The sequence below is a fragment of the Bombina bombina genome, chromosome 2 (assembly GCF_027579735.1).
Source record: "Bombina bombina isolate aBomBom1 chromosome 2, aBomBom1.pri, whole genome shotgun sequence".
NCBI lineage: Eukaryota > Metazoa > Chordata > Amphibia > Anura > Bombinatoridae > Bombina > Bombina bombina.
This window is the reverse complement of record NC_069500.1, coordinates 906,415,041-906,433,721: the sequence shown is the minus strand read 5'-3', so window position 1 is coordinate 906,433,721 and position 18,681 is coordinate 906,415,041. Positions and strand designations below refer to the sequence as shown.

Below are 18,681 nucleotides of genomic sequence, written 5' to 3'. Positions count from 1 at the left end.
TGAAGCAAAATTGATCATAGAAATAAATTGGAAAGTTGTTTACAAATGTATGCTCTATCTGAATCATGAACAAAAATGTTTGGGTTCAATCTCCCTTTCAGAGAGTTTAAGATGTGGGGAAAGTAAGACCAATATGTGGGCAAGTTGGATAGCTATTAAACGGCTGATTTTTTTGGAAGATTTACAAAATGTGTTTAGGATTATTAATATTGACAATATATTTCAGTAAATCAGTAAATTGAATTGTACTGGTATTTAATATGTGAGCATTCTTATTTTTAAGATAGATATTTCACAACATTTTAATTTGCTGATAAATTGAAATTAGGAAGTAAATAAGGAATCTATAAGTACTCTACACAAGCCAAGTAGAATAATGCTTTTTTGGCTCCATGCTTAAAGGACCACTAAAGTCAATATTAAACTTTCATGATTCAGATAAAGCACACAATTTTAAACAACTTCCCAATTCACATCTATTATCTAAATATGCAATATCTTTTTATATGCCCAGAAGGCAGAATCTCCTACTGAGCATGTGCAAGATTCACAAAATATACGCATAAGCATTTTGTTATTGGTTGATAGCTGTCACATGACGCAGTGGGAAGGAAAATAAAACTAACTTTAAAATTTGTAAGACAAGCATCTACTACTCATGTGAAATTCAAACTAAATACTTTTTCATTGTCTAATTATTATGCAATTATCAACTGTAATATTCTGCTATGTTTAGTGGTCCTTTAAGAACCCATTTATCAATCAATGGTGGATAATGTTCCCATCTAGGAACCTGTCTGTTGCCTGTATTTATGATTGCATCAGGAAATCCTTGTGCAGTGCGGCCCCCTGCTGCCACATGAACAATCACGCAAGAGGAGGTCCTGTCAATCACCTCAAAATATGAGCAAGTTCAAGGTGATTTAACTCTGAGGTTAAGAAGCAGCAGTCTTGGGTTCTTTGCTTCTTAACTTGTAGCAAGCAGTCTCGAGTCGACTCCAAAGCAGCCTCCGTTGCTTAAACAATGGCTAAAATGGAAACTTGCCCTTTTTGTTTGTCAAACAAGCACACTTTAGACCTTCATGTACTGGTGTCATTTACAAATTGTTTTCCTATAAAAAAATATTGACATTTTAAGTGCCAACTAGGCAGATTTGTTTTTCATTGTAGAGAAATAATCCACAATATATTTTTCTCCTTGCTGTATAGCTGTCACTCTCACATTAAGATCATGGATTTTGACATATTTTCCTATGTGATGGATGAAAACGTAGAAACTACAGGCATATTGAACTGACACTTGCCTCGCCTTGCAGAAATCAATTTTATTTATTTTTCTGGAAAGGGCAAGTGACAATGCCCCAAACCTTTACTTGTCATCAGACAGCGATGCTATTGACCCAGGTCCCCACAGCTAATCAAACATTAGAGGCATTACTTGTCATTATCATTTTAGTTGAGCAGTCTGGCAAAAGAGAACACAGCATGAAATCTTATTTTCTCCAACATAGGTGTGTCCGGTCCACGGCGTCATCCTTACTTGTGGGATATTCTCTTCCCCAACAGGAAATGGCAAAGAGCCCAGCAAAGCTGGTCACATGATCCCTCCTAGGCTCCGCCTACCCCAGTCATTCTCTTTGCCGTTGTACAGGCAACATCTCCACGGAGATGGCTTAGAGTTTTTTAGTGTTTAACTGTAGTTTTTCATTATTCAATCAAGAGTTTGTTATTTTCAAATAGTGCTGGTACGTACTATTTACTCAGAAACAGAAAAGAGATGAAGAATTCTGTTTGTATGAGGAAAATGATTTTAGCAACCGTAACTAAAATCCATGGCTGTTCCACACAGGACTGTTGAGAGCAATTAACTTCAGTTGGGGGAACAGTTTGCAGTCTCTTGCTGCTTGAGGTATGACACATTCTAACAAGACGATGTAATGCTGGAAGCTGTCATTTTCCCTATGGGATCCGGTAAGCCATGTTTATTACGATTGTAAATAAGGGCTTCACAAGGGCTTATTTAAACTGTAGACTTTTTTTGGGCTAAATCGATTGATATTAACACTTATTTAGCCTTGAGGAATCATTTATTCTGGGTATTTTGATTTAATAATATCGGCAGGCACTGTTTTAGACACCTTATTCTTTAGGGGCTTTCCCAAAGCATAGGCAGAGTCTCATTTTCGCGCCGGTGTTGCGCACTTGTTTTTGAGAGGCATGGCATGCAGTCGCATGTGAGAGGAGCTCTGATACTTATAAAAGACTTCTGAAGGCGTCATTTGGTATCGTATTCCCCTTTGGGTTTGGTTGGGTCTCAGCAAAGCAGATACCAGGGACTGTAAAGGGGTTTAAAGCTTAATACGGCTCCGGTTCCGTTATTTTAAGGGTTAAAGCTTCCAAAATTGGTGTGCAATATTTTCAAGGCTTTAAGACGCTGTGGTGAAAATTTGGTGAATTTTGAACAATTCCTTCATGTTTTTTCGCAATTGCAGTAATAAAGTGTGTTCAGTTTAAAATTTAAAGTGACAGTAACGGTTTTATTTTAAAACGTTTTTTGTACTTTCTGATCAAGTTTATGCCTGTTTAACATGTCTGAACTACCAGATAGACTGTGTTCTGAATGTAGGGAAGCCAGAATTCCTATTCATTTAAATAAATGTGATTTATGTGATAATGACAATGATGCCCAAGATGATTCCTCAAGTGAGGGGAGTAAGCATGGTACTGCATCATTCCCTCCTTCGTCTACACGAGTCTTGCCCACTCAGGAGGCCCCTAGTACATCTAGCGCGCCAATACTCCTTACTATGCAACAATTAACGGCTGTAATGGATAATTCTGTCAAAAACATTTTAGCCAAAATGAACCCTTGTCAGCGTAAGCGTGGCTGCTCTGTTTTAGTTACTGAAGAGCATGACGACGCTGATATTAATATCTCTGAAGGGCCCCTAACCCAATCTGAGGGGGCCAGGGAGGTTTTGTCTGAGGGAGAAATTACTGATTTAGGGAACATTTCTCAGCAGGCTGAATCTGATGTGATTACATTTAAATTTAAATTGGAACATCTCCGCATTTTGCTTAAGGAGGTATTATCCACTCTGGATGATTGTGAAAATTTAGTCATCCCAGAGAAACTATGTAAAATGGACAAGTTCCTAGAGGTGCCGGGGCTCCCAGAAGCTTTTCCTATACCCAAGCGGGTGGCGGACATTGTTAATAAAGAATGGGAAAGGCCCGGTATTCCTTTCGTCCCTCCCCCCATATTTAAAAAATTGTTTCCTATGGTCGACCCCAGAAAGGACTTATGGCAGTCAGTCCCCAAGGTCGAGGGAGCGGTTTCTACTTTAAACAAACGCACCACTATTCCCATAGAGGATAGTTGTGCTTTCAAAGATCCTATGGATAAAAAATTAGAAGGTTTGCTTAAAAAGATGTTTGTTCAGCAGGGTTACCTTCTACAACCCATTTCATGCATTGTCCCTGTCACTACAGCCGCATATTTCTGGTTTGATGAACTGCTTAAGGTGCTCGATAGTGACTCTCCTCCTTATGAGGAGATTATGGACAGAATCAATGCTCTCAAATTGGCTAATTCTTTCACTCTAGACGCCTCTTTGCAATTGGCTAAGTTAGCGGCTAAGAACTCTGGGTTTGCTATTGTGGCGCGCAGAGCGCTTTGGTTGAAATCTTGGTCGGCTGATGCGTCTTCCAAGAACATGCTACTAAACATTCCTTTCAAGGGGAAAACGCTGTTTGGTCCTGACTTGAAAGAGATTATCTCTGATATCACTGGGGGTAAGGGCCACGCCCTTCCTCAGGATCGGCCCTTCAAGGCAAAAAATAGACCTAATTTTCGTCCCTTTCGTAAAAACGGACCAGCCCAAGGTGCTACGTCCTCTAAGCAAGAGGGTAATACTTCTCAGGCCAAGCCAGCTTGGAGACCAATGCAAGGCTGGAACAAGGGAAAGCAGGCCAAGAAACCTGCCACTGCTACCAAGACAGCATGAAATATTGGCCCCCGATCCGGGACCGGATCTGGTGGGGGGCAGACTCTCTCTCTTCGCTCAGGCTTGGGCAAGAGATGTTCTGGATCCTTGGGCGCTAGAAATAGTCTCCCAGGGTTATCTTCTGGAATTCAAGGGACTTCCCCCAAGGGGGAGGTTCCACAAGTCGCAGTTGTCTTCAGACCACATAAAAAGACAGGCGTTCTTACATTGTGTAGAAGACCTGTTAAAAATGGGAGTGATTCATCCTGTTCCATTAAGAGAACAAGGGATGGGGTTCTACTCCAATCTGTTCATAGTTCCCAAAAAAGAGGGAACGTTCAGACCAATCCTAGATCTCAAGATCTTAAACAAATTTCTCAAGGTTCCATCGTTCAAGATGGAAACCATTCGAACTATCCTTCCTTCCATCCAGGAAGGTCAATTTATGACCACGGTGGATTTAAAGGATGCGTATCTACATATTCCTATCCACAAGGAACATCATCGGTTCCTAAGGTTTGCATTCCTGGACAAACATTACCAGTTCGTGGCGCTTCCTTTCGGATTAGCCACTGCTCCAAGGATTTTCACAAAGGTACTAGGGTCCCTTCTAGCGGTGCTAAGACCAAGGGGCATTGCAGTAGTACCTTACCTGGACGACATTCTGATTCAAGCGTCGTCCCTTCCTCAAGCAAAGGCTCACACGGACATTGTCCTGGCCTTTCTCAGATCTCACGGCTGGAAAGTGAACGTGGAAAAGAGTTCTCTATCCCCGTCAACAAGGGTTCCCTTCTTGGGAACAATTATAGACTCCTTAGAAATGAGGATCTTTCTAACAGAGGCCAGAAAAACAAAGCTTCTGGACTCTTGTCGGATACTTCATTCCGTTCCTCTTCCTTCCATAGCTCAGTGCATGGAAGTGATCGGGTTGATGGTGGCGGCGATGGACATAGTTCCTTTTGCGCGCATTCATCTAAGACCATTACAACTGTGCATGCTCAGTCAGTGGAATGGGGACTATACAGACTTGTCTCCGAAGATACAAGTAAATCAGAGGACCAGAGACTCACTCCGTTGGTGGCTGTCCCTGGACAATCTGTCTCAAGGGATGATGTTCCACAGACCAGAGTGGGTCATTGTCACGACCGACGCCAGTCTGATAGGCTGGGGCGCGGTCTGGGGATCCCTGAAAGCTCAGGGTCTTTGGTCTCGGGAAGAATCTCTTCTACCGATAAATATTCTGGAACTGAGAGCGATATTCAATGCGCTCCAGGCCTGGCCCCAGCTTGCGAGGACCAGGTTCATACGGTTTCAATCAGACAACATGACGACTGTTGCGTACATCAACCATCAGGGGGGAACAAGGAGTTCCCTAGCGATGGAAGAAGTAACCAAAATTATTCTTTGGGCGGAGTCTCACTCCTGCCACCTGTCTGCTATCCACATCCCAGGAGTGGAAAATTGGGAAGCGGATTTTCTGAGTCGTCAGACATTGCATCCGGGGGAGTGGGAACTCCATCCGGAAATCTTTGCCCAAGTCACTCACCTGTGGGGCATTCCAGACATGGATCTGATGGCCTCTCGTCAGAACTTCAAAGTTCCTTGCTACGGGGCCAGATCCAGGGATCCCAAGGCGGCTCTAGTGGATGCACTAGTAGCACCTTGGACCTTCAAACTAGCTTATGTGTTCCCGCCATTTCCTCTCATCCCCAGGCTGATAGCCAGGATCAAGCAGGAGAGGGCGTCGGTGATCTTGATAGCTCCTGCGTGGCCACGCAGGACTTGGTATGCAGATCTGGTGAATATGTCATCGGCTCCACCTTGGAAGCTACCTTTGAGACGAGACCTTCTTGTTCAGGGTCCGTTCGAACATCCGAATCTGGTTTCACTCCAGCTGACTGCTTGGAGATTGAACGCTTGATTTTATCGAAGCGAGGATTCTCAGATTCTGTGATCGATACTCTTGTTCAGGCCAGAAAGCCTGTGACTAGAAAGATTTACCACAAAATTTGGAAAAAATATATCTGTTGGTGTGAATCTAAAGGATTCCCTTGGGACAAGGTTAAGATTCCTAGGATTCTATCCTTCCTTCAAGAAGGATTGGAAAAAGGATTATCTGCAAGTTCCCTGAAGGGACAGATTTCTGCCTTGTCGGTATTACTTCACAAAAAGCTGGCAGCTGTGCCAGATGTTCAAGCCTTTGTTCAGGCTCTGGTTAGAATCAAGCCTGTTTACAAACCTTTGACTCCTCCTTGGAGTCTCAATTTAGTTCTTTCAGTTCTTCAGGGGGTTCCGTTTGAACCCTTACATTCCGTTGATATTAAGTTATTATCTTGGAAAGTTTTGTTTTTAGTTGCGATTTCTTCTGCTAGAAGAGTCTCAGAATTATCTGCTCTGCAGTGTTCTCCTCCTTATCTGGTGTTCCATGCAGATAAGGTGGTTTTACGTACTAAACCTGGTTTTCTTCCAAAAGTTGTTTCTAACAAAAACATTAACCAGGAGATTATCGTACCTTCTCTGTGTCCAAAACCAGTTTCAAAGAAGGAACGTTTGTTGCACAATTTGGATGTTGTTCGCGCTTTAAAATTCTATTTAGATGCTACAAAGGATTTTAGACAAACATCTTCCTTGTTTGTTGTTTATTCAGGTAAAAGGAGAGGTTAAAAAGCAACTTCTACCTCTCTCTCTTTTTGGATTAAAAGCATCATCAGATTGGCTTACGAGACTGCCGGACGGCAGCCTCCCGAAAGAATCACAGCTCATTCCACTAGGGCTGTGGCTTCCACATGGGCCTTCAAGAACGAGGCTTCTGTTGATCAGATATGTAGGGCAGCGACTTGGTCTTCACTGCACACTTTTACCAAATTTTACAAGTTTGATACTTTTGCTTCTTCTGAGGCTATTTTTGGGAGAAAGGTTTTGCAAGCCGTGGTGCCTTCCATTTAGGTGACCTGATTTGCTCCCTCCCTTCATCCGTGTCCTAAAGCTTTGGTATTGGTTCCCACAAGTAAGGATGATGCCGTGGACCGGACACACCTATGTTGGAGAAAACAGAATTTATGTTTACCTGATAAATTTCTTTCTCCAACGGTGTGTCCGGTCCACGGCCCGCCCTGGTTTTTTTTTTAATCAGGTCTGATATTTTATTTTCTTTAACTACAGTCACCACGGTACCATATGGTTTCTCCTATGCAAATATTCCTCCTTAACGTCGGTCGAATGACTGGGGTAGGCGGAGCCTAGGAGGGATCATGTGACCAGCTTTGCTGGGCTCTTTGCCATTTCCTGTTGGGGAAGAGAATATCCCACAAGTAAGGATGACGCCGTGGACCGGACACACCGTTGGAGAAAGAAATTTATCAGGTAAACATAAATTCTGTTATTTTAATTTTATGTTCTGCAATTAGTTGAGAACAAGGTGCCTGTTATCACCTTGGTTTAATAGCTTAGGCACGGCAATTTATAAACCAACTTCGCTGTTGATTTCTTTTCTCTTACAGATGTTTCCATTAATGAGAACTTCAGACTGTTCTTAAGTTCTATGCCAAGCAATATATTTCCTGTCACCGTGCTCCAGAATTCTGTGAAGGTGAGGTATTATGGCTCTGAATACGAAAAAGCATATTCCATTCATTATGTTCAGAAAAGGAGATGATTACATTTATATTATATCATTCATTAAAAATATATATTTGGAAATAATCTTATCTTCTGCAAGGTCTGTTACTTTGATATAACATTATGCTTCAGTATAAATGAATAGCCCTCATTTAAAGGGACTTTAAATTTACAGCATATATCAGCACTACATTGCAGAATAAGGGCCAGCTTACAAGTGGTGCGATATCTAGCATTTTTACTCGCATGCAAACTCCGCTGGTAGTAAACTTTCAATGTGCGCATTAAAATTGAAAATGGTTTGCGTGCGTGTGAAACCTGACGCACACTAACTTCAGGACTTCGGATATCGCAACTGTGTTAACTTCTTATCCCCAAAGACCTTTAAAAAACATAATACTTAACGCTTGCACGCTAACCAGACACAACGTTAGACCTAGACCTCTACACCTGAAGGTAGCTATTCTTCATTATTTATTTGTTTACTTTAAAAAAAAAATAATGGGTTTAATACTTATCTTAATATGCTCTCCATGCTCTGGAGAGCACATTAAGGTAAGTATTGTAGCTACAGGTGAACTTTTCACCTGTAGCTTTGAAACATTTACATTCATTTTAACGAAAACTAATGTAAATGTTTAATGAAAAGTTCAGTTTTCATTTCACTTTAAATTAAACGAAAACTGAATAGTGCAGCCACCGAATATTCGAGGAAATAAATTTCCCTGAATATTAAGAACAACATTTTCTGGGCTGCACATGTGTAATGAATATATATATATATATATATATATATATATATATATATATATATATAGGTAAACATATATACAGATATATATATAGGAATATATTTTATTAAAAAACAAAGAACATTTTCTGCTATGTGAAGAAAATTGGAATTTAAAATATTTACAATAAATTCACAGTAAAACAGATTTATATAATATTAAAACTGAATAAAAAATATTATTTTAAAGGTATTTGATTGAAAAGGGCTCCAAAGTGTATATAAGTGTATATCTATATATGTATTTACATGTGTTTATATGTGCATGTACACACGTGTGTATATACACATATATATAAACATAAATAAATGAATATATATATTCTAGCGATTTCCATTCAAACACCTTGTCATATACCATATACCTTTTAACTCTTATAATATTTTTTATTTAATCAGATGGTGTATATATGAGTGTAACATTTTATTTTAATGTATTTATGTTGTGTTTGGTGCACATTTTTTTTATCCTTACCCTTTACGCTAGGGGGCCGATTTAACAAGTGTCGGAAGGACATGATCCGCTGTAGCGGATCATGTCTACCTGACATTGCTAAATGCAGAGAGCATACGCTGTCGGCATTTAACATTGCACAAGCAGTTCTAGTGAAATGCTTGTGCAATGTCGTCCCCTGCACATTTGCGGCTCACCTCAGAGGTGACGGACGAGTTAAGGAGCAGCGGTCTTATGACCGCTGCTTCTTAACTTATGTTTCCAGTGAGCCTGAAGGCTCACGTGAAAACAGCTGCATTTACTGCATGTTAAATTGGCCTCTTGGTCTCCACTCATGCTAACCTGATGTGTGCAAATGTAGATTGCACTTAAAGGGACATGAAACCCAAAATACAATTTTAAACAACTTTCCGATTTACTGCTATTATTTATTTTGCTTCCTTCTCTTGTTATGATTTTCTGAAAGGTTTATCTAGGTGAGCTCAGGAGCAGCAAAGAACCTAGGTTCTTGCTGTTGATTGGTGGCTGCATATATATAATGATTTTCATAGGCTCACCCATGTGTTCAGTGAGAAACTAGTAGTGCATTGCTGCTCCTTGAACAAATGATACCAAGAGATTGATACAAATTAGATAATATAAGTAAATTAGAAAGTTGTTAGAATTATTGAATAGAAAATTAGCAAATCTAGGCAAGTATCCCTGCTTGCTTTCCTCCAGAATTACTGTGTATACACTGCTACCAATGCACCAAGGAACTCTGGGTCAGATATGCAAATGAGATATTTTCAAGGGTTTTGCTTCCAAGTATTGTTTTAAACACAACAATCCCCTTTATGGGGTAGGATGTAGCAAGATAAACTCCTTCTGAAGAGCAGTTTCAAGTTTTTTGACTTTCATCAGAAGAAGGTAGGTTCAATGTGCTGCTGGGGGAAGCTTCTTTTCCAGAGAAAAAGTGGTTCTCATTTGAGTTATGGTGGAGGTAAAACCATGATTCAACTGTACTTAAAAGTAAGAAATATAGAATTATTGAATAGAAAATTAGAAAATCTAGGCAAGTATCCCTGCATGCTTTCCCTCAGAATTGCTCTGTGTACACTGTTACCAATGTACCAGGGAACTCTGGGTAAGATATGCAAATTAGAGATTCAATATCTTACTGTTTTTGCTTCCAGTTTTAGACACAACAATCCCCTTTATGGGGTAGGACGATAGTCAAAAAATTTGAAACGACTATCTAGAAGTGTTTTTTCTTGATGTATCCTATCCCATAAAGGTGATTGCTGTGTATATATGTGTGACCGTAAAAGGTTTGGATTTTGGAATAGTTCAGAATATTTGTATATATTTGCATGTGCAATATATATATATATATATATATATATATATATATATATATATATATATATATATTAATTAAAACTGTTTGAATAATTTTTTATTAAATTTAAGAAAATTATTGTGATTTTGTTAAAACCAACATTTTTTTCAAACACGTTTTTATGCTGTCAGGTTTTCAGTGCAACACTGAGCATGTTTGGCTGAATGGTTTAGAAATGACTGCATTATTTTGACACTTTTTCTCTGAAGTCAAAGCTATTTATTGAAACCTTTTCAACAGTGCATCAATCATGCTGTTAGTATGGCTTTAAGTCTATTTTCCAAGAAAGCATTGTGATCCCAATTTGAAGAATGTATACAAAAAAGCTTTTGGAAGAGTGGTTTTTGAAAGGTTTGTCATTTCTTGTAACTTATGTGACTGCATAATATCGACAAGTAAGAAGCAGAATGTTATATTAAGCTCAGCCGCAGACATCTTTATGAAAGGACTCAAGCGTCATAATAATCCCTTCAACCTTAAATGCTGCAGCTTTTAAAGCCTGATTACATCTTTGTATTCATAGAATTGCATGTTAAAAGCCACTTCTCATCTGATTATATCTTTGTCCTTCTGGAAATGTGTGTGTGTTGCAGATTTACATCTTGCCTCATCTTAATATCTCAGCAAAGTTCCTTTGACAAAGCCTTCATCAGCAGATTGCTTTACATAAAATGAGCAAAACATACGCAAGATTCACATTCCACGAAGCAACAGCTGCTCAATGGCTCTGTCATTTTGTAGTACACTCGAGGCTTGCAAGTATCCAAATTTGTGTTCTCATTTTGCTAATCATGATGCATTAGAAAAAAAGTGTTGCAGTTATCGATTTACATGACAATCCATTGTAACTAAAGTAGGTAGAACCAGAAGAAATATTTTTTCAGGTGAGATACAGATATGGGGGTAGATTTATGTAGGGTCAAGTGGACATGATTCGCTGTAGCAAACATGTCCACTCAACCTCGTTAAATGCCGACAGCATACCCTGTCGGCATTTAACATTGCACAAGCATTTCTAGTGTGCAATGCCGCACCCTGCTCACCAGCGGCCAATTGGCCGCTAGCAGGGGGTGTCAATCATCCCGTTTTTATAACTTCCGTTATAAAAAAATGATCGGGGGGTCGGAAGCAGCATCCACTAGTTGTTAAATCGACCCCATAGCCTGATTTAAAATGCAAGTGGCCATATGCACAAGTTATTTAGGACCTCCAAGGCATTTGGCATTCTAGTCCCCAATGCTATCATCACTAATATGTGCATTCACTGATGCCAACTAAACTGTATATATATACAGGGAGTGCAGAATTATTAGGCAAGTTGTATTTTTGAGGATTAATTTTATTATTGAACAACAACCATGTTCTCAATGAACCCAAAAAACTCATTAATATCAAAGCTGAATATTTTTGGAAGTAGTTTTTAGTTTGTTTTTAGTTTTAGCTATTTTAGGGGGATATCTGTGTGTGCAGGTGACTATTACTGTGCATAATTATTAGGCAACTTAACAAAAAACAAATATATACCCATTTCAATTATTTATTTTTACCAGTGAAACCAATATAACATCTCAACATTCACAAATATACATTTCTGACATTCAAAAACAAAACAAAAACAAATCAGTGACCAATATAGCCACCTTTCTTTGCAAGGACACTCAAAAGCCTGCCATCCATGGATTCTGTCAGTGTTTTGATCTGTTCACCATCAACATTGCGTGCAGCAGCAACCACAGCCTCCCAGACACTGTTCAGAGAGGTGTACTGTTTTCCCTCCTTGTAAATCTCACATTTGATGATGGACCACAGGTTCTCAATGGGGTTCAGATCAGGTGAACAAGGAGGCCATGTCATTAGATTTTCTTCTTTTATACCCTTTCTTGCCAGCCACGCTGTGGAGTACTTGGACGCGTGTGATGGAGCATTGTCCTGCATGAAAATCATGTTTTTCTTGAAGGATGCAGACTTCTTCCTGTACCACTGCTTGAAGAAGGTGTCTTCCAGAAACTGGCAGTAGGACTGGGAGGTGAGCTTGACTCCATCCTCAACCCGAAAAGGCCCCACAAGCTCATCTTTGATGATACCAGCCCAAACCAGTACTCCACCTCCACCTTGCTGGCGTCTGAGTTGGACTGGAGCTCTCTGCCCTTTACCAATCCAGCCACGGGCCCATCCATCTGGCCCACCAAGACTCACTCTTATTTCATCAGTCCATAAAACCTTAGAAAAATCAGTCTTGAGATATTTCTTGGCCCAGTCTTGATGTTTCAGCTTGTGTGTCTTGTTCAGTGGTGGTCGTCTTTCAGCCTTTCTTACCTTGGCCATGTCTCTGAGTATTGCACACCTTGTGCTTTTGGGCACTCCAGTGATGTTGCAGCTCTGAAATATGGCCAAACTGGTGGCAAGTGGCATCTTGGCAGCTGCACGCTTGACTTTTCTCAGTTCATGGGCAGTTATTTTGTGCCTTGGTTTTTCCACACGCTTCTTGCGACCCTGTTGACTATTTTGAATGAAACGCTTGATTGTTCGATGATCACGCTTCAGAAGCTTTGCAATTTTAAGAGTGCTGCATCCCTCTGCAAGATATCTCACTATTTTTGACTTTTCTGAGCCTGTCAAGTCCTTATATATATATAAATTAATTAATATGATGATTTAAGTAACAAATTATAGGAAAATAAAAAAAATTACCAGAAAAAACCCATAATCTATTCATGTCTGGTCTTGATTCCAGCTGCTCAACAGGGATTACTCATCAAAGCCCAATCCACCCACATTTTCAAATATCTTAATGAAAATATAGAAACATAGATTTCTTTCTTAAGGTGATGAGAGTCCATGATGCCTTACTGTTGGGAATTCATCACCTGGCTACCAGGAGGAGGCAAAGACACCTTACACCAAGAGATTTAATATCCCTCCTACTTTCCTGAGCTTCCCAGTATTTCTTTGCCTCGCTCAGGTTTTTCTTCAAGAATTTTAGTGATATTAATCCCATTTTCCCTCATAAGATGAAACTTGGAAGAGAGGGACATAGGAGAGTATTGGCTGTGCAATGTAAATCTACTTGTGGGAGTAGTGGGCACAAGCCTGCCACAGGTGTCGCTGGGACAGTTCCTTTTGGCCATGAAGTTGTACTCCCTCAGTATATCCTCCTTCCTCAGTTACAGTACAGGATTTGCTCTCTACTGTATCCTTAGGACTAACATCTGAGTAAAAACACTGGAGGGGACAATTGCTGGGTAAGTAAATGTCTCACACAACTCACAAGCTATCAAAAGGTACATTTCCTATGTACTCCATTGACATTTCACAGCAGGTTGGCACACTGGACAGCCTTTATACTTGACTGGGGCTGGGTTTTACAGCAGACTGTCAGAAGTGTAAACTGTTTGTGCACAGGGGATGTTCAGCATTTGTTATCAAGCTGCTTTACCTCAAAATTACATGTTTTTTGTTTTATTGTGACAACATTGGGATAGTAGACCTTTATTAAATAGACATGATTCCCAAATGTTGAAACACTTGAAAGTGATGCAGCACAGTTGTAAAAATCTGACTAGATAATATCACCTGAACATCTCTATGTAAAAAAGAAGGATATTTTAACTCAAAATGTCCTAAGTATTCACATCCCATTGTAAATAGGATAACCATATTGCCGCTTTAAAAAGGGACACATATGAAAAATACATATGTCAGGGTTCTTATACAAAACATTTCTTTAAACAGCCCTGAAAACAGCCCTGACATATGTATTTTTCATATGTGTCCCTTTTTAAAGCAGCAATATGGTCACCCTAATTGTAAAGGGCTTTAAGCAGCAAATCAGTATGCCTGTCCTGGGACTTGCAAGGGAGCGTGCCTCCTCATAACACTCATGTTATTTCCCTATTCAGTTTAAGGAAGTTTACTATGAAATCTCTTGAGATCACAGTAAAACAGTTCATGACCTCAGTACTGCTGGCGCTGATTGGCTGCTCTTCATTTCTTCTTTTTTTATTTATTTTTACCTGCAGCTGGGCAGTAACTGAAAGATAACTTTTTACAGAACACTTACTCTGGTGAGCAGATGAAATTTTGAGGTAAAATATATTTCTTTTTTACATAGACATGCTTAGGTGATATTTTCCTGTCAGATTTTTACAGTTATGCTGCATCACTTTCAAGTGATTTAGCATATAAGTATTATGTCCCTTTAAGTATAACGTAGTGTTTGGTGCAGTCACTAATGTATATTTCGGTTCCAGCCCCTTCAAAAATACTGTTGCTCATAGCGGCTGCTATTCTTAGTGCTCCTCACTGTAACAGGCTATGGCAGGAGCAGCAAGAAGGTATCAGGCTTCTTGTTTAAGCGCACAGTGAGGAGGAAGTGCAGAGCAGAGAAGAGTTAATGGGGTCAATTTATCAAGCTCGGTACGGAGCTTGATGCCCTGTGTTTCCGGCGAGCTTGAAGGCCGCTGCTCCATTACCTGTTCGTCTGCTCTGAGGCGGCGGACAGAAGTCAACCCGATCGAATACGATAAAGTTGATTGACACCCCCTGCTAGCAAATCTGAAGGGGGTGGCATTGCACCAGCAGTTCACAAGAACTGGTGGTGCAATGATAAATGCCGACATAATCTTTTTCTTTTTATTAAGCAAAAAAATGCTGTCGGCATTTATCGATGTGCAGTAAATAGGCCTCAATGGCCTCTAGTTATCAAGCTCTGGATGGAGCTTGACGGCCCGTGTTTCTGGCGAGTCTTCAGACTTGCCAGAAACAGCAGTTGTGAAGCAGCGGTCACAAAGACCGCTGCTCCATAACCTGTCCGCCTGCTCTGAGCAGGCGGACAGACATCGCCGGAAATCAACCCGATCGAGTATGATCGGGTTGATTGACACCCCCCTGCTGGTGGCCCATTGGCCGCGAGTCTGCAGGGGGCGGCGTTGCACCAGCAGTTCTTGTGAGCTGCTGGTGCAATGCTGAATACGGCGAGCGTATTGCTCGCCGTATTCAGCGAGGTCTGTCGGACCTGATCCACACTGTCGGATCAGGTCCGACAGACCTTAATAACTAGAGGCCAAAATCTTTCCTGCTGCTCTGCATTTTTGGTGCAAACTCCACCTCTTCCTTTCAAGATATCCACGGCTTCAGCATGTAACAAATGTTTGCTCTGGTTGCATTTCTCATAGCCTTCTCCGCCGGGATAGTCAGGCTTTTGTTAAAGGGACATGAAACCCAAAAATGTTTCTTTTATGATTCAGATTGAGAAGTATGTCATTTTAAACAACTTTTCAATTTACTTCTATTATTTATTTTACTTGGTATCCTTTGTTGAAAAGCATATCTAGGAGGGAGCTAGCTGCTGATTGGTGGCTGCACATATATGCCTCTTGTCATTGGATTACCAGTGTGTTCAGCTAGCTCCCAGTAGTGAATTGCTGCTCCTTCAATAAAAGATACTAAAAAAATTAAGCAAAGCTGATAATAGAAGTAAATTGGAAAGTTGGTTAAAAATGTATGTCATATCTGAATCAGGAAATTAAAATTAGGGGTTTCATGCCCCTTTAATAATCACTTTCTATTTAGGTTACAAATGATTAAAGCAAAGAACAAATACAACAAATATACACTCCAGTAAGATACATACATTACTCATTTTACTTATCGGTTGAATTAGCGCAATTTGGTTTTACTCTTGCAGTGTCAGTAACACCATGGTATTGCGTCAACCAACAACCATTTTTACTCACCGCAACACTCTCTCACTCTCACATGCCCACCTTAATTAAAAAAATTAATTCACTCTTTTGTTGCATAACTAAGCGGCTGCTGGCTTTGCTCTATAAGTTTTATTGTACTTTTCCAGTTGTTTACTGAGTCTGTTCTGAAGCTGCACTCAGTTAATTTTTTTGCAGTTAGTTATGCTATTTTAAAAAAGTTTGTGCTGGCAGCAACCATTTCTTTTTAATTAGAAAACCAAAAACCAAAAATGCACAGAAATAATCTCTGTGTTTGCAATTAATTAGTAAAGTTGTTGAGAGCCTATGATCAGTACTAGTGGTACACTACAGTACGCAGTTTGAATACATGTCCCCATAGATAAGTTCTCCACGTCTTGCTTTAAATTTTTCTTTTATGATTTCATTACAGAGTTCTAAGTCTGCCAAATAGTATTTATTTTCCTCTTGCGTATCGTGACAGCTAAATACAACTTTCTCTGGAAAAAAAACAGCCACAGTCCCTTTCCTTCCCCAGCTACCAAAGGAGCCACAAAAACATCCGTAGCTGCAGTCTGTTTCAATTGTTTGGTTCACAACCTTCGCCCAGTGTTACACAAACATTATGTGTGACTGACCCACTTAAAAAAGTAGCAGTACCGCCAGAATTGCTATGCATAATGCTACTGTGACAAAACCACCAGATGTGTTTTGGCCATAGCCTCCTCCAGTTCTTCCACAGATCTGAGCCTCTGAGCAGCTCTGCAATAAGTTAAAATACTCTTTGTCTTCTCTCCCTCCCCCTAAGAATGCTGGTTTTCTAGAAAACGTCACAGGCTTCCACTGATAGGCTGAGAAAAACTGTCAATGTAAAACAGCATCCACCAACTGAAAACAAAAAACAAAAATTTTAAAATAAAATAAAGTATTTTTGTTTGTGTTTTTCTTTTTCGGCTGTTTTTGTTTTCGGTAAATCAAAGAATATAATGAAAATGCCATTTTCGTTGTTTTATTTGATTCGTCCAAAAACGAATGCACATGTCTAGTGTTCAGTACACTTTTAATATTATAGGTGACTTGCAGGCAGTTTATATTGGGTTCATTCTTGATTCTGTACGTCTTGTACTGTATCATTCTAATATGGATCAGACTGGGACTGCCTCTGCAGCATTAAACCTGCTAGAGCAGGGATGGAGAACCTTGGCCCTCCTGATGTTTCAGAACAACATTACCCATGATGCTTAGGCACTCTGAAATCCAGTTGAGCATCATGGGAAATGTAGTTCTGAAACATCTGTAAGGCCAAGGTTCCCCATTCCCTCGCTAGACGGTAGATTCGGAGATTTTCTTTTTTCAGCTAACAAGTGTATGCTGGTTACTGTCTGTCCTCCAGCTCAACTTTACAGCCCTTGCCTAAATTCTGTTTTACAGTTTCAGTTGTCTAATCCTAATACTGTCAATCCATTTGGCCTCTTCCTGTGTATACTACACAGGGTGGCGTTATTTTTCCCCAAGTTTTAAGGATCACTTAGTCTGCTATTTCTGAGGTATTTTCCATTATGCTGTTTTCAAGTTAGTGTAAACATAAATGTATTTGCTCTAGTTCCTCTATTAAAGGTTAAGTATTTGCGGTTTCTACGGTTACCAAGCCAGTTCAGTTATCTGAAACCTTAGGGGGAACTGTCTTCAGAGGAATTATCCTTAAATTCAGATCAGGAACCTGAGGAGGTTAACTTTCAGTTTAAGCTTGAACATCTACGTTCCTTTCTTAGGGAAGTTTTGAAGACCTTAGGGTTCAGGATCCTAAACCTGTTGAGGATAACACTAAGTCAGTTAAAGTTTTTTCTGTTCCAGTATTGGTCACAGAAATTATTTCCAAGCAATTGAACAAACCTGGAGTTCTGTTTACTTATTCTCCTAATTTATAGTTTAATTTGGAACTTTGGGAAACAATTCCTAAGGTGGACAGAGCTATTTCTACCTTAGCTAGATGAACCATGATTCCTCTGGACGATCGCACTTCTTTCAGAGAGCCTATGCATACAAAGCTGGAAAGCTTTCTCTGGAGGGCCTTCCTGCAGGGAGCTCTGTTATTTCAACATGCTCTGGGTATTGCTTGTGTTGCAGGAGCAGCATCTCTTTGGTGCGATTCCTTGTCAGAGTTAGTTTCAGAAGAATCATCTTTAGAGGATATTTAAGGACGCATTCACTGTTTGCGGTTAGCACAGTCCTTTATTTGTGATGCGATCATTTAAATTATTTGCATCAATGTAAAGAATACACCTCTAGCTGTTCTCGCTAGAAGGGTCCTATGGTTGAAATCGTGGTTTGCTGACAGTGTCAAAGTCAAAACTTTTAATGTTAGCTTTAAAGGGAAATATTTTATTAGTCCCAGCTTGAATTCTATCCTTTCCATGGTAATGGGTGCCAAGAGAGCCTTTTTACCCCAGGATAAAAGATCTAGAGCTAAGGGTAAATCTGGCAACCGGTATCACTCCTTTCGCCAATCCAGGAATCAGAAATCTTTCTTTCAGAAACCAGATTCTTCGAAGCCCACCTTGAAGCCCAATCCAGTCTGGAGTAAATCCAAACAAAACAAGAAGTCCCCTTCTAATACAAAATCTTCATGAAGGTACAGCCCTGTCGCAGACTCGTTGCTGGTAGGGTGCAGGTTAAGCCTTTTTCAGAAGGCCTGGTCCCAGTCTTTTCATCATCCATGGGTAATGGAAATTGTTTCTCAGGGTTACAGA

The 18,681-nt window shown here is 40.0% G+C and overlaps 1 protein-coding gene across 1 annotated transcript in view; it reads left to right on the top strand.

The window, feature by feature from the left end:
- DNAH6 (dynein axonemal heavy chain 6) overlaps positions 1-18,681 on the top strand; it is a 482,313-nt gene that overhangs the window by 368,900 nt on the left and 94,732 nt on the right. The window contains exon 65 of the mRNA XM_053703293.1: positions 7,487-7,575. Within this exon, the coding sequence (XP_053559268.1) occupies positions 7,487-7,575 (89 nt within the window). The remainder of the gene's footprint in view (positions 1-7,486; positions 7,576-18,681) is intronic.